Raw genomic sequence first — 15679 nt, forward strand, 5'->3', positions numbered from 1 at the left:
GGGGTTAGGGTGCGTCGGCAGCGATTACGATGGTAATTACCATCTGCCTGCTGCCGGTGTGCCACGCTCTCCAGAGAACTCGACTCAGGAGCCAGTGTTGAAGCGGCCTCATGTGCATCAACCCCAGGGGTATCACTGCCTCCGAGGATGCCATGTGTCCCAGGAGCCTCTGAAATAGTTTCCTGGGGAACCGCCGACTGCGTGAAATGATCCAGGCAGTTCAACACCGACTGGGCGCGTACTGCGGACAGTCGCGCTGTCATGGTGACAGAGTTGAGTTCCATACAAAGATAGAGGATGCTCTGCACGGGGGAGAGCATGCTCTTCTCTCGGTTGACCTGTAGTCCCAATCGATCTAGGTGCCGAAGCACCAGGTCCCTGTGTGCACACATCAGATCTCGCGAGTGAGCCAAGATAAGCCAGTCGTCGATATAGTTGAGTACCCGCACACGGGTCACCCCGCACTCGATCTTCGTAAAGACTCGTGGAGACAGAGACAGACCGACGGGGAGGACTCTGTACTGATATGCCCGACCCTCGAAAGCGAACCGTAGGAACGAGCGATGACGAGGGAGAATCGAGACATGAAAGTAAGCGTCCTTCAGGTCGATTGCCATGAACCAATCCTGACATCTGACAGATGCCAGGATGCGCTTCTGCGTGAGCATCCTGAACGGCAGCTTGTGCAGGTGTCTGTTCAGGGTACGCAGATCTAGGATGGGGCGCACCCCCCCGCCTTTTTTGGGGATGATGAAGTAAGGGCTGTAAAACCCCTTGGACATCTCGGCTAAGGGGACGGACTCGATCGCACCCTTCGCCAGAAGGGTGGCGACCTCGCTCCGCAGTACGGGAGCATCCCGACCTCTAACCGAGGTGACGAGGATGCCCCGAAACTTGGGCGGGTTTCTGGCGAACTGGATCACGTAGCCGAGACGGATCGTCCTTCTCAGCAACCGTGACGGAGTGGGAAGCTCGAGCCAAGCTCCCAGGGACCGTGACAGGGGGACTAAGGGAACGATCTGATTCATCGAGAACACCGTCTGACAGAGGGTGAGAGCGGCTGTGAAGAACACCCAGGGAGAAAGGAAACTATTTTTGTGAAAAAGTGGGCGCTACGCCCCCGTGGGGGTCGATGAAGCAGATCGTTCCTGATGTTGGAACGGGGCAGGAACCGTCCCGGATCGACCGTCCAGCGATGACATGGCTGGAAACGGGCCCGATGGTGTTAACCTCCCTGGGGTCTTCCCGTCAGGAACGCTTCTTCCTCGAAGGTTGTTGACGGGGAGGTGGTCTCCCCTTCGACGCCCTTTTCCGGGGTGCCGCCTGGGTAGGGAGCGCTGGAACCGGAGATGGCTTCGAAGGGGGCCGGGGCTGCTGGGGAGCAGAGGCCGCACGGGAACTCGAAGGCCTACGGGCGGCCGAGTCCCGGCGGGGAAGAATAAGGCTAATCGCCTCCGTCTGCTTCTTCACCGTCGAGAACTGCTGAGCGAAGTCCTCGACAGTGTCACCAAAGAGCCCACCCTGCGCAATGGGTGCGTCGAGAAAGAGGACTTTCTCAGCGTCGCTCATCTGCGCAAGGTTGAGCCAGAGATGCCTCTCCTGGACCACCATGGTGGACATCGCCCGACCCAGGGCCCGCGCGGTCACCTTGGTCGCCCTTAGAGCGAGGTCGGTGGCGGTGCGGAGTTCCTGCATTAACCCCGGGTCGGTTTTAGCCTCGTGGATCTATTTCAACGCCTTGGCCTGAGGGACCTGCAGGATGGCCATGGTGTGGAGAGAGGAGGCAGCTTGGCCCGCGGCAGTGTAGGCCTTCGACACCAGCGATGCCGAAGTCCTACATGCCTTGGACGGGAGTTTCGGTCGACCTCTCCAGGTGGATGCCGCCTGCGGGCACAGGTGCACCGCGACTGCACGTTCCACCTCGGGCACGTCGACGTAACCCCTAGCCGCCCCACCATCGAGGGAAGAGAGAGCGACGGATCCGGTCTGACGTGTACGCGCCGAGAAGGGGGCGTTCCACGTCTTCGTCAGTTCCTCATGCACCTCCGGGAAGAATTGAACCGGAGTTGGGCGCGGCTTGGAGTCGCGCTCAGAGCCCAAGAACCACGTGTCCAACCGTGAGCGCTGGGGGAGAGGCACCGGAGTGCACTCTAACCCAATGCACACGGCGGCCAGGGAAAGCATGGCCGACATCTCGACATCCGCCTCCTCCTGAGCTCGTCCCCCCTTGGGGGGGAGCTGCAGAGAGTCGTCGGGATCGGATGCCAGCAATTCGCTCTCCGATGCTGCGATGGACATCTCATCCTCATCACGCATCGTGTCCGACTGCGTGAAGAAGGACGCTGATGGTGTGGCACTGCCAGCTAGGGAACAATGAGGCGAGCGAGACGGGGTGCGAGCGGTCCGCGAGCACTTGGCTGACGGATTAGCGCTCGCAGAAACCCCCATATCACCCTCGCCGCTCGCCTTGGCGAACGGAATGGCCTTAGCCATCCTCGTCACAGCCCGGGAAGCATGCGAGGTGGTGGCTGATTCTCGGGAGAAAACAGCCACCCGTGACCGCAACGTCTCTATGACCATCTCTATGACCGCAGTGCGGGCAAGATGAGTCTACGAAGGCTGTCTCAGCGTGTTGGACCCCCAAACACCTGACACAGACATCGTGCTTGTCCCCATCCTCGATGAGGACACCGCACCCACGAGAACAGCGTGACATGCCACGCTGGAGAAATTAGCTCTTTTAGAATGCATCCGGGTATAAGAGGGAAGCCGGCGTGCTCATTCATTCACCTTTTGTTCTTCAGAGCCTTCGCATCTGGTGAGCTTCTCTATGATCTGGGTGATCATTCTTTCTGCTGGAATCTACGACGTGGACAGCGGACGGTCCCTTCCTGCAGTGACTCTCCCCTGGGCATCTCGGCAGTTCCGGAGGTGTTCGAGCAAATTTCCTTTTCTAAAAGAGCAAATTTCTCCAGCGTGGCTTGTCCCGCTGTTCTCATGGGTGCAACACACTCATCGAGGAGGGGGACGGACACAATGCCTGCTTCCAGTAGGCTGGGGCAGACGTTGTGGATACGTCCTGCCCACACTGCGGGCGGTGACGATTCAGACGTTGCGTCACAGGTGGCTGTGTTCCCACGGGACTCAGCCACCACCTCGTTTGCTCCCCGTTTCGTGGCGGCAGGACTACGGCCCTGCCGTCCGCTATGGCAAGCAGCGAGGGTGATATGAGGATTACTGTGAGCGATAATCCGCCAGCCACGGCTCACGGACCGTTCACATCTCGTTTCGCTCGTCTGACTGTTCCCCAAAAAAGACGGTCCGCCGTCTTATTCCTCAATCACGTATTCGGACACGATGCGTGATGATGAGATTCTCTTGCAGCATCGGGGGGTGACGTACTGCCATCCGACTCCGACGATTCCTCGGGATCCATCCCTCGGGGGGTCGAGCCCAGGAAAAAGCGGATGTCGAGATGTCGGCCATGCTTTCCCGGGCCGCCGTGAGTGTTGGGTTGCAGTGCCCGCACTGCCTCTACCGGCGCTCGCGGCTGGCTACATGGCGCCTTGGGTTTGAGCGCGGCTCCGAGCCGCGCCCACCCCCAGTGCCGTGTTTACCGGAAGTGCATGAGGAACTTTGTAAGACCTGGAACGCCCCTTCCCGGCACGTTTCACGTCAAACAAAGTTCTGTCACCCTCTCTTCCCTCGAGTTTGAGACAGCTGGAGGATGCGTCGTATCCCCCAGGTGGAGTATGCCGCAGCGGTGCACTCGTGCCCGTAGGTGGCGGCCACTTGGGAGGGCTCGAACTAGACTCCCGTCCAAAGCATGTTGTGTCTCGGCATCTCTGGTGTCGAGAGCTTACATTGCGGCGGACCAAGCTGCCTCCTCTCTCCACGCTATGGGTCCTGCCAGGCCAGGGCGTTGAGAGAGCTCCACGAGGGTAAGACCGACCCAGCGCTTATGCAGGAACTCCGCGCCGCCACCGACCTCGCTCTACGGGCGACCAAGGTGACCACGCGGGCCCTGGGTCGGACGATGTCCACACTTGTGGTCCATGAGAAACTCCTCTGGCCAATACTTGCGCAGATGAGTAACGCTGAGACGGTCCGCTTTCTCGACGTACCCGTCTCGCAAGGGGGGGCTGGTTGGTGTTACTGTCGAGCCGCAGCGGCCCCGCTCACCCCCCTCCCGTCGGGGGACGCGAGACCCGCACGCGGCCTCCCCGGAGGGTTCTCGACAGTAAGAAGCAGTCCTCCGTGCCGCGCCTCGGCCGTCGTGTCCCGTGCACTGTCTGCTTCCCAGCAGCCCTGGTCCTCTTCAACGCCCTCCAGCTCTGGAACCCCCACTCAGGCGGCCCCCCCTGGAGGAGACAGCAAAGAGCAGACAATCGCCCCATCAGCAGCCGCGGGGCAGCGGCCGTAATGGGAACACCTCAGGGGGATCGAGGCTACCATTGGGCCCGACCCCAGCCACATCGCTGGGAAGTCGGATAGGGACGGATCCTGCCCCGTCCCTCCATCTGCCAGCCCCCTCCGGGGAGCTGGCGCCCACTTACTCTCAAAAAGGAGAGTTTCCTCTCTCTCTGGGTTACCACAGCCGCTCTCACCCTCTGCACGACGGTGAACGGCAAACTCGACGTTGCGTCATGGCAAAGCGCAATGTCGAGTATAAACACCAGCCCTCAGCACTCTCAGTCAGACAGTGCGTTGAGCTGCGCAGTTGCCAGGCAGGAAAAACGGCAGAGCCGATCTCCTCCCCGGGGGACCTCTCCCGGCAAGGAATCCGTACTGCTAGCCATCGAACCACCCTCCGCGGGGGCGATGAAGCAGATCAAACCTCTAGTCCCCCTGTCACAGTTCTGGGAGCCTGGTCTCAGCTTCCCAGACTGTCAGGCTGGCTGAGGAAGACGATCCGTCTCGGCTACGCGATTCAGTCGCTACACGTCCGCCCAAGTTCCGGGGCGTCCTTTTTACCTCAGTCAGAGGAGGGATGCCCCCGTACTTTGGGCGGAGGTCGCCTCCCTTCTGGTGAGGAAGGGTGATCGAGCCCGTCCCACTGGCCGAGATGTTCAGCGGGTTCTACAGCCCGTAGTTCATTGTCGCCAAGAAAGGCGGAGGGTTGCACCCTATCTTGGATCTGCGTGTTCTGAACAGGCACCTACACAAACTGCCTTTCAGGATGGTCACGCAGAAGCGCATCCTGGCGTCCGTCAGGCGTCAGGACTGGTTCATGGCAATCGACCTGAAGGACGCGTACTTTCATGTCTCGATCCTCCCTCGACATCGGCCGTTCCGACGGTTCGTGTTTGAGGGACGGGCATATCAGTACAGGGTCCTCCCCTTCGGTCTGTCCCTGTCTCCACGAGTCTTTACGAAGGTCGTGGAAGCCGCCCTCCTTCCCCGTAGGGAAGGAGGTGTGCGGGTACTAACTATCTCGACGACTGGCTCAAGTTTTGGCACACTCTCTAGATCTGTTGTGTACACACAGGGACCTGGTGCTCCGGCACCTAGATTGGTGGGGCTACAGGTCAACTGAGAAAAGAGCAAGCTCTCCCCGGTGCAGAGCATCCTCTTTCTCGGTATGGAACTCGACTCTATGCTCACGAGCGGCCCCGCTCACCCCCCGGGGGGGCGCGAGTCCCGCGACGAGGAAGCCCGCACCTTCGCGGCCTCCCAGAGGCAGCGCGACTGACTAGCGCGCCCGGTCAGTGTTGAACTGCCTGAAGATCAGACAGTCAGCGGTCCCCTGTAACAAGAGACTCCTGGGATACATGGCATCCTCGGCGGGGTGGTCCCCCTCGGGTCTATGCACATACGACTGCTCCAACACTGGCTGCAGAGTCAAGTTCCTTGGAGAGCGTGGCACACCGGCAGCAGGCGTATGGTCACACGCTTTTCTGCCGACACACCCTAACCCCCTGGTCTCCATGACCTTCTTGCGGACAGGGGTCCCCTTTGGGATGCCTCCCTGCAAGGTTGGGGTGCCGTGTGCAACAGGCAAGCAGTGTCGGGGCGGTGGACGGGCCCCCACCTGCGTTGGCATTCAACTGCCTAGAGTTGTTGGTTGTGCTACTTGCATTGAGGACTACCTCTCATGCAGGGAAGCACGTGCTGGTCCGGTCGGAAAGCACAGCTGCTGTGGCGTATTCTTTTACTCACAGCAGCTAACATGACTCGCCCGACGCCTCCTCCTCTGGAGTCAGAAGGTGATCAGCTCCCTGTGAGCCACACACATCCCAGGCGTCCTGAACCAGACAGCCGATGCGCTCTCTAAGTCAGTCGACGCCTCACGGAGAGTGGCGACTCCCTCCCCGCGCAGCCGGCTCATTTGGGGGCAGTTCGGCCAGGCACAGGTGGTCCTGTTGCCTCCCCGGACTCCACCCATTGTCCGCTTTGGTACTCCCTGTCCGAGGTACCCTCGGCACGGATGCTCTTGCGCACAGCTGGCCGCGGGACAAGCGGAAGTACGCTTCCCCCCAGTGAGCCTCATTGCGCAGGTCCTGTGCAAAGCCAGGGAAGAGGAGCATCAAGTGGTACTAGTTACGCCCCTTTGGCCTAACCAGGACTTGGTTTCGGAGCTGAGGCTCTGACAACAACTCCCCCCTGGCCGCTCCCCCTGGCGGACAGCTTCCCCAGGGGAAGGGGCACGTTACGGCATCCCAGGCAGAACCTGGGCTCCATGTCTGGATGGGACGAGGAGATCCTGAGTGACCCACACCCGGTCCGGTTGGGACGTCACTCAGGCTAGGGCTTCGGCCACTGGGCGGCTATACGCCCATAGGTGGTGCCTCTTCTCGTCCTGGTGCTCTTCTCGGCAAGAAAACCCGCAGAGTTGCATGAGCTGTCCTGTCCTCAAGAGAGACTGGGGAGTAACCTCTCCCCCTCCACACTGGGAATGTATGTAGCCGCTACGGCTGCTCATCATGACCCATGTGCTGGGTAGCCTCTGGGACAGCACGACCTGGTCATTAGGTTCCTAAGGGGCGCGAGAGGGTGACCACCTTACCCGCGCTCCGTACCCTCTTGCGACCTAGGTGGCGGGCCTCAAGAGGCCCCGCCCCCTTCGAGCCTCTCGGGGTTGCCGCTCTTTCTCAGTCTTGATAAAGACGGCTTTCCGCATGGCGCTCACCTCCAAGAGGGTAGGGGATCTACAAGCACCCTCCGTGTCCACAGATTGCCTAGAACTCGGGGCCGGGATTCTCACGTTATCTTAAGCCCTTCCCCCTCCGGGGGGAGCAGTGGCGATCCCGCCTCACTTCTTTCCCCTCGGGTAAAGAACAGGCATTCCATCCATCACTAAGCACCCTTCCAGGGGACAGGCTGGGCAGAGCAGCCCTGCCCCCTTAGGCCGGGGAACAGTTGAGTTATCTCCCACATAGCTCTAACCGGACCTAGTGCTCCAGACGTGGTAACACCCCCTCCGTGGGCTGTTCCGTCTGATGTATCCTAATGAATGGTTCCCACCTTGGCAACCCATGACCTCCCCAGGTGGACTCCCACCTTGCGATTAACTCCTGCAGTCCGCACATTCCTCCCATGAGTTCTCCCCTGATGGTGAGACCATGTGGTGTCTCCACTAATTCCTCCTACGGTAGGTAGTGGCCTCTGCAGCGTTTTTCCCCCAGCGGGAATAATGCTTACCCAGTGGCCCATACGGTGCCGGGCGGCTTCTCGCCATTTAGAGAATTAGGCCTCCGCCCGTGACGGCCGGCGTTAGGGGGCTTTCCAACTTTTTGTGGAAAGCTCTGGGTCCCCCTTCCTCTCCACTGGAGGGTCATAATTTCGCGTTAGCGTCTTCATCTGACTCGCCCAGGCCAGTCAACGTCGCTCCGCAGAGGTTGTGACGCGGCTCAGTGCTGTGGCGTTTTCCATAGGAACCCCATTCTGTCGGTTCGACACAACGTCGAGAGACCGACAGAAAGGGAACGTCTTGGTTACGGATATAACCTCGGTTCCCTGATGGAGGGAACGAGACGTTGTGTCCCTCATGCCACAACACTGGCCGCCCACCCCAGCGGTCGGGGGAGGATGCTTTAGGCTCCTCAGACCAACAGGTGAATGAATGAGCACGGCTGCCCTCTTATACCCGGACATCCGGGGAGGAGCCCGGCATGCAAATTTCATTCGCCAATTTTCATTGGCCTTTTCTAAATACTCAGAAGATGATAGGTTCTCAAGACAAACTCCATTCTGTCGGTTCGACCCAACGTCTCGTTCCCTCCATCAGGGAACCGAGGTTACATCCGTAACCAAGACGTTACATCCGTAACCGAGACGTTTTACATTGACGTTGACCAACATTTTATCGTTGTTAATTCACAAGCAGCACAGATGCACACAAGATGAAAGATCTTGAGAAACACTGTAAATGTCATGTCAGTGAACAACGACCAAAAAAAAGAAGAACAAAAACATCCAAGGTCATGAGTTGTTGAGTTGTTGGGTGAATGAAATCAAACGACTTGAAAGTTGCTGTTGCTTTGGAGTCTGGACTGTACATTCAGTGCATCACCCAACACTTATGAAGGGGCTGCTGTCTGAAAACTGACAGGAGCTTAGTCAGCCCAACGTGACATTAGGTTCAATTTTACTACTTTTACAGTGAGAGTTTGTATAATTTCAGTTAAAATAAAGGCTTCTGTCTAAAATTATTGGATTGTCTGTAATTATTCCGAGAGGGGGTAAATTAATGCCAGAAGTGAGCAGATGGTGTCTCGCTACCTTTCTTTTCCTTCTAAATTCCTTTGACAAGATATTTTTATCTTAAGCACATCAATGTTCTGGCAAACTGCAAACTCCAGACTGCTCTGAAAGCTTGTCAAGACCAATTACAGTCTGTCCTGCTCACATCTTGTGTGTGTGTGTGTGTGTGCGTGCGCGCGTGCGTGCGTGCGTGCGTGTGTGTGTGTGGCAATGTTACAGCATCACATATATCCTCCGCTGACACGTCACGTGATCCGACCATGACCAACTGAGGAGCAGTGAATAAGAGATATGTGTGAGAAATTGGTTGGAACCGTGAAAAGTGATGCATAGAAAATGCTCATATTTATAAGCAATGTGTTTAATCCAGTGGCGATCAGTGCATCCTCTTCAGGGGAAGCAGGAATTCAAAATACGTGTTCAGCGCTTCACGTGAACCTATGTGCATCACGCATCATTGTCAAAATACATGCCTGCTGCAGACGTGTCGAAAGGGTTTATGATAAAAGAGACGCTCGAGTTCAGAAGACACTGCGTTGACACTTAACTCTGATTACACACACTCTTAGAAGAGATTGAACCTTTAGAGTTAAAAAAAGAACTTTAAAGTTCAAATATGAACTTTTAATAATCAAAAAGGTTCAAAGTTGAACTTATAAGTTCTATAAGTAACCCTTTGTTATTTGGTATACTGTTAGAAGTTTTTTTAGAACCTCTATTGTGGCAAAAGGGTTCAAATTAGGTTTCTTTTTTACCCTTTTCCGAGATGGACAAGATTTTCTGCTGTTATTATTTTTATTAATAATAATTTATTTAGTTTACATTTACATTAGTCATATTTAAAGATTTATATATATATATATATAAAAAATACACAAACAATTTGAGAGTAGGACACCACCATCTCAAACAATAAACATGTCATTTCCCCATGAAAAACAGAGAGAAAAACATCTCCAATCGTTTTAATTTATTTCAAACAACAAAAATGACATAGGTTCAAGAGCCAGTTCTACGTTCAAGCAAACTCGGAATGCTTCTTCCCATATACTACTTGGAAATAACATCGGAAACTGCGCTCATAGTCTGACATACGACCTATGAACTCGGGGAAGATCAATCAAGACGCGTTACTTGATCCAAAATGCTTGCAGTGACATTAGCGCGGAGCTAACTTATGAGAAACGTTAAGAAACTGTAAAGTATTTGACTGGAACGCTGCGAGGTCGGAAGTGGGATATTTCACTTTGCCTCGAATGAAGTCTTGCGTTCAAATGTCTCTCGCGCCCGTGGCCCAGCTCAAAACCGTTACAAACTCTGCTGCGCGAGCGCAGGAACTGAGTTGAAATGCTCGAATATCTGAGGTAAGACTGAACAAAATTACTATGACCTTTATGAAAACATGAAAATAAAACAAATGAAATAGAACACTAAAGTTAAGACGTGGTTACTGTACATTAAAATACAGACTGAAGCGCTGTTAGTTAATTTCAAAGTGACCTTTTTTCTATTTAGGACAGTGAAAAGGTTATAAAGAGAGATATATAGTGCTACAAAGGCAACATTTGTGTTAATTATTTCACCCCTTCACTTTCTTTTAAGTAGAGAAAAAGATAAACATATATCTCTGAAAGGGGGAAAGATGCTAAGACGTAGGTGACAACGCACCTGCAAAATGGATGAACCGCATTTCTAGCAAGCAAATATGGACAATATTCAGAGCGTAAGTACTGAATGTAAATGAATATTTATGTGTTTAACGTTAAAAAAATTGTGCTTTCTTATCGAACAGACAAAGTTGGTAACTGTATTTCTGCAAGGCACAACAAGCAGAAATAAACAGTCTGTTTATTTAGGTAAACGTGCTGATTTAGTGACTATTATAATTTATTCTGTCAAGTAATGAACTAAACTTCATAACATATTAATATGTTAATGCATTCTGTGTTGGTCAGCTGCATCAAGTCAGCTGTAGTCTGTCTTAAAGGGATACTTAACCCCCCCAAAAAATGATGTCATCATTTACTCACCCTCGGATTGTTCCAAATTTGTATACATTTCTTTGTTTTGTTGAACACACAGGAAGATATTTGGAAGAATGTTAGATCTCATCCCCCACTGCCATAGGGAAAATAAATACTATTGAGAGTCAGTAGGGGATGAGATCTGACATTCTTCCAAATATCTTCCTGTGTGTTCAACAAAACAAAGAAATGTAGGCCTATACAGGTTTGGAACAATCAGAGGGTGAATAATTGATGGGAGAATTTTCATTTTTGGGTGAAGTACTGTATCCCTTTAAGTGTGAATCTTAATTATGAATATTTACATGACAAGACAGAATATTTAACTGAAACCAATGATTTCGTGATCAAGTTTACTGTGCTATATTACTGTATAGCTTTTAATCATTCAATGTGTTTTCTGTTGAATTTGTGGTTTTCCAGATGTGTCTCTCTACTGTCATGTTGCCATTAATGTAGAACCCACAACCTGTACAAAGAGTCAAAATCCCACATAATTTTAATGAACGGATAATCCTTGATCTCCATTTATGCCTAACCACAAGGAACATGCTACAGGCAATGTTTGATCTAAATTGATAAATGCATAATCTGTGAATAATACATTTTATTGAAAAAGCCTTGTGGCCTTAAGGAGTACTGAGTACTGCAGAGTACACAACATAACATAATCTGTGAATGATACATTTTATTGGGAAGTGTTGTGGCCTTAAGGAGTACTGAGTACTGCAGAGTACACAACATAACACAAATGAGTTTCACTGATCTGTGGTGTTCTGTTTCCAGTGCTGTGTCCACCCTTGTTATGCATTTGTGCCTTCTCCTGCTCTGCACTTTTAAAGTCCACTGTACGGTATGCAAACATCATGTGTACGATGGTGAACTTATGTAGAGATCTGAGTAAACTGGTTTGCTATTCTGTATTTGTATAAAGGTATATGTAAATTAACATTTTGTATTTAGTAGGCCATCATACACTGATTTGGCTGTGCTGCAGAATTTGTCCATGCAAGACACTGAGCAAGTTTTTCTCAGTGATCTGGATTACCATCACAGGTTAATAGCATATTTATATTCAGGTTTCTTGCCTCTCTCTCTATTCAGTATTTTTGGTCAGTTTTAAGGGGATGTATTTATTATAGTTTCTTATTAATACACAATAACAGCAATATGAACATGAATGAATGATCCGTATCATTACCTCAGGCTGTGGCATCTTGATGTTTACTGATGATACATACCCCTCTATTGTGATCTACTGTGTGAGATACCATTAAGCTCTACATCTAAAATTACACAGTTGAAGATGTTAAAGTTAATTGTTAGTTTATTAATTTGTCTGTTTTTCTTTCTCTCAGGGGTCAGTGAAGCCTACATCAGTGCAATGTGGCAGCTGATGGGCAAAAGGTAATTTCTTGTTGTATTTGTATTACTTATTATTGCACTTTTTCAAAAAACAGACTGTGGTCCTGAAACTGTCACCCTGCAGTACTGGATCATACAACTGGGATTTACACAGCTCTGCACTGCATACATCAGTTAATGGACTTTCACTCTGTTTATGGCTGATGTTAGGAAGAATGTTACTGACTGACAAATTCACCATTCACTTACATACAACAACACTAGTCAAAAAGCAACATTTTTTTCTCTTGTGCTCTGCTAAGGAAAGACAGTCTGCAATTACGTGGGTTTGGAATATGATGGCGAGTAATCATTATCAAATATGATCACATATTACAGATTAAAATGGGCATTTTTGTTTGTTTAAATAAATGGATGCAGTGAGGTGGGCTTGCTTTATTTCATAATTATTTTACTTTGTTAATGTTATACATATCACAATAAGATGTTAAATAAAATGTATTGTCATTTTGTGTTTTGTCTGAAATTTGTGTCACGAATGTCGTGGCTGAAGAACCCAAGCGCAGGCAACAGTGACGGGGTTAACAAACAAACAGTTTATTTAAATAATAAAATACAAAACAAGAACCCACGATGGGGCAAAACACAAACAGGATAAATAATAGTACGAAGACTAACTGACATTAAACTGAATAAACACTTGAAAAAACTCAACTAAACTAAACACTTACTAAACAGGCAAGGAAGCAGCAGACGGGAACAAGAACGGGCAAACACGGTTGACGCTGGACGAATAACAAGACTCACTGGAAGGCACATAGCACACACATCGAACGAACACAGTACAATCCAAGAGCACAGGACAAAGAAACATGAGGGTATTTAAAGGGAAGACAAACGAGGGATAACGACACGGGGCAGGTGTGGGTAATCAAACACTTAGGGAAGGATAACGAGGAAACGAGATGGCGGGAACAGAGACGAGACACTGGAAAAACACATGAGAGGTAAAAACATAAACATCTCATGGTCTTCCCACATAAAACCCAAGAACTCTGCCCCGATCCCACCACACGACTAGAATTTCATAAACAAGACGGTGGGACCGTGACAATTTGTGCATGTACGCAATAAATATTTAATGGAGAATCATGGTGTCGTGTCATGTCTTATGAAATGTTGTTATAGTATAATGTGTAATATAATAATAATTATAAAACGGTCAGTTCTGGTCCTTGATTCTGATTGGCTGAGGGGAGTTCTAAGCCGTTATAAAATACCTCAATATATAACGGCTGACCGCACCACATAGCCTAAATATAATTTTATTTACTTTATTTTATGAAACCTTGCTAAGCATATGGAATAACCGTTTTATAAAAGCAATAAGCCCCGCGAAGAAGTGGGTTACAGTGCATTTTATAACAGTTACGGGGTTTTAGGCACTCCGCTTCGCGTCGTGCCACAACGCCCTTAGCTGTTATAAAATGCACTGTAACCCACTGCTTCGTGGGGCTTATTGCTTTATAATAACAATAGTAACAATAGTAATACTACTGAAATGGTGACTACAAAGGGGTTCCAAAAGGAACTCTGCTGGTTCTTTAATGCACCTTTAAGGGAGAGTTCCAATTGGAACCTTTTTAAAAAGGTTCAGAAATTAACCTTTAAGGTTCCCCCACAGTTGCAATCTCCAGGAACCTCAAAAGGTTCATTTTTTAACCTTTTCTTCTTAGAGTTCTTCTCAGTGTTCTTAGAGACTAAGCGAGTATCTATAGCAAACTCGAGCATCTCTTTTAGTAAAAACCTTTCGACGCATCTGCAGCAGGCACGTATTTTGAAATGACGCGCCACACACATGACGGGCTAAATACATGTTTTGCCGAGCTTCGCATTACTGCTTCCCCTGAAGAGAGTCACGGATCGCCACTGGATTATTCCCATCTTCATGTAGTCTAATGAGGGTGTCAAAGGCCATGTTTGCATGTGTGTGTGTTTGTGAAAGCGTGTGTAGGCCTATTTAATAAGCTCGATGCGGGAAAAAGCGATGCCATATTTTTCACTCTGCGTTCTCTCTGCAGTATGTAGCCTACTCGAGTTGTTTATTTCATCACTTATTCGTACCATCTGCTCTTCACACACACTGTTAATTTCATTTTTTATATCTGTTTTTAATCTATAGTGAAAACATTTCCCTTAATTGTATAATCTTGACAAAGCCCTTCTGCAGTGTGTCAGGATAGCGGGTTCTGAATTGAATTAAGAGCTCCTTTTCATTTCCCTATAAATCTCTGAATTTCAACAAAGCATCTGGACTGAATGCAATATGAGTATAAATTAAAGAAGAATTTAAGGATAATGAAATTCAAGATAAAACAGCATAAAGTCTGACATCTAGCTTGGCTGTATTTAATAGTGGAGAAATACATTTTGGGGGGAGTTAGATGGGGGTTTTGGTGGAGTAAAAAAAAGTGACTTACGTGGTCCATTAGTTCTCGGACCATCCCGTTCCACTGGCCCGTGATCTCTTCCTGGGCTCCATACTTGCCATCATCCACCAGTCGCACCTCATAAGTGAAGCCCAGGATAGCGGCGAGCTCTCGCAGCAGGTCGATACAGTAGCCCTCAAAACGATCGTTGCCATACAGTGGCTTATCAGACTTCTTGAACATCACATAGGGCTCTTCCTGTGGAGGGACAAGACTGTGGTTGTCAAAAAAGTGCCTGATGTGCCAGATAGGGGTTTACAGGGCGTACACTAGTACAGATTGACACAAACGCTTAGAGATCGTCTATCACCAGTACAGTTGCAGTGCAGCTCAATGACTGCTCATTCCATGGCTACCGGATGAACATCGTTGAAGAACAATATAAATAGGGTTGTACTATCGGAGCTGAGATACAGGGTCAAAACCATGGAGGATTACCCATGGTCGACTCTCTCTGTATACCCCTGTATAATTTAATGATAACTGACCTAAGGGAAAACAAATAGTTTGCTAGTTATGAAGGTTGTATTTAATATACTGTACAGTACCTGTAGTAATAAGTGCATTAAATCTTTATAGAAAATGTAATATAAGACAACGACAACCAACGTGAATGCAAAATATAGTTTACAAATGAAGAAGGCAACCTAAGTGTGCAGTTTATGTCTAAAACAGCTTTAATGTTGCTGTATTACAGCAAAGAGTGTGGCTCCAAAATGCCTCTAGATAAATTAAAATAACTGACTTCTCATTACAAAAAGCTTTTGGTTGATTATATTGCTAAATGTGATGCATGCAGTCACTTCTGCACATTGGAAAACTTTCTTAAATAATAAAAATTATAAAAACATATTTTTACTCCTTACTGCATACTTACTTTTACACATACTAAGACTTTTTTATACAACACAGCTTATTACTCTTACATTGCAATCTAACAAATTTCTAAAATTACTATTTCTACTATTCCTATTTATTTGACCTTTCTTCAGATTTCATCTTCCTACACAACACTATATCTACTCTTAGTTTTAATGTTTTATTTATGTATCCATGCACTTGACCGTGCTTGATTGAGTCAGTGTAACTACCGTTCAG

The 15679-nt window shown here is 49.4% G+C and overlaps 1 protein-coding gene across 1 annotated transcript in view; it reads right to left on the reverse strand.

Annotated features, from left to right (window-relative positions):
* Positions 1-15679, reverse strand: part of grik2 (glutamate receptor, ionotropic, kainate 2) — a 232182-nt gene that overhangs the window by 66719 nt on the left and 149784 nt on the right. Inside the window, exon 10 of the mRNA XM_057340538.1 lies at positions 14573-14779. Coding sequence (XP_057196521.1) covers positions 14573-14779 — 207 coding nt within the window. The remainder of the gene's footprint in view (positions 1-14572; positions 14780-15679) is intronic.

The sequence above is a fragment of the Triplophysa rosa genome, linkage group LG8, assembly GCF_024868665.1.
Source record: "Triplophysa rosa linkage group LG8, Trosa_1v2, whole genome shotgun sequence".
In the NCBI taxonomy this organism is placed as follows: domain Eukaryota; kingdom Metazoa; phylum Chordata; class Actinopteri; order Cypriniformes; family Nemacheilidae; genus Triplophysa; species Triplophysa rosa.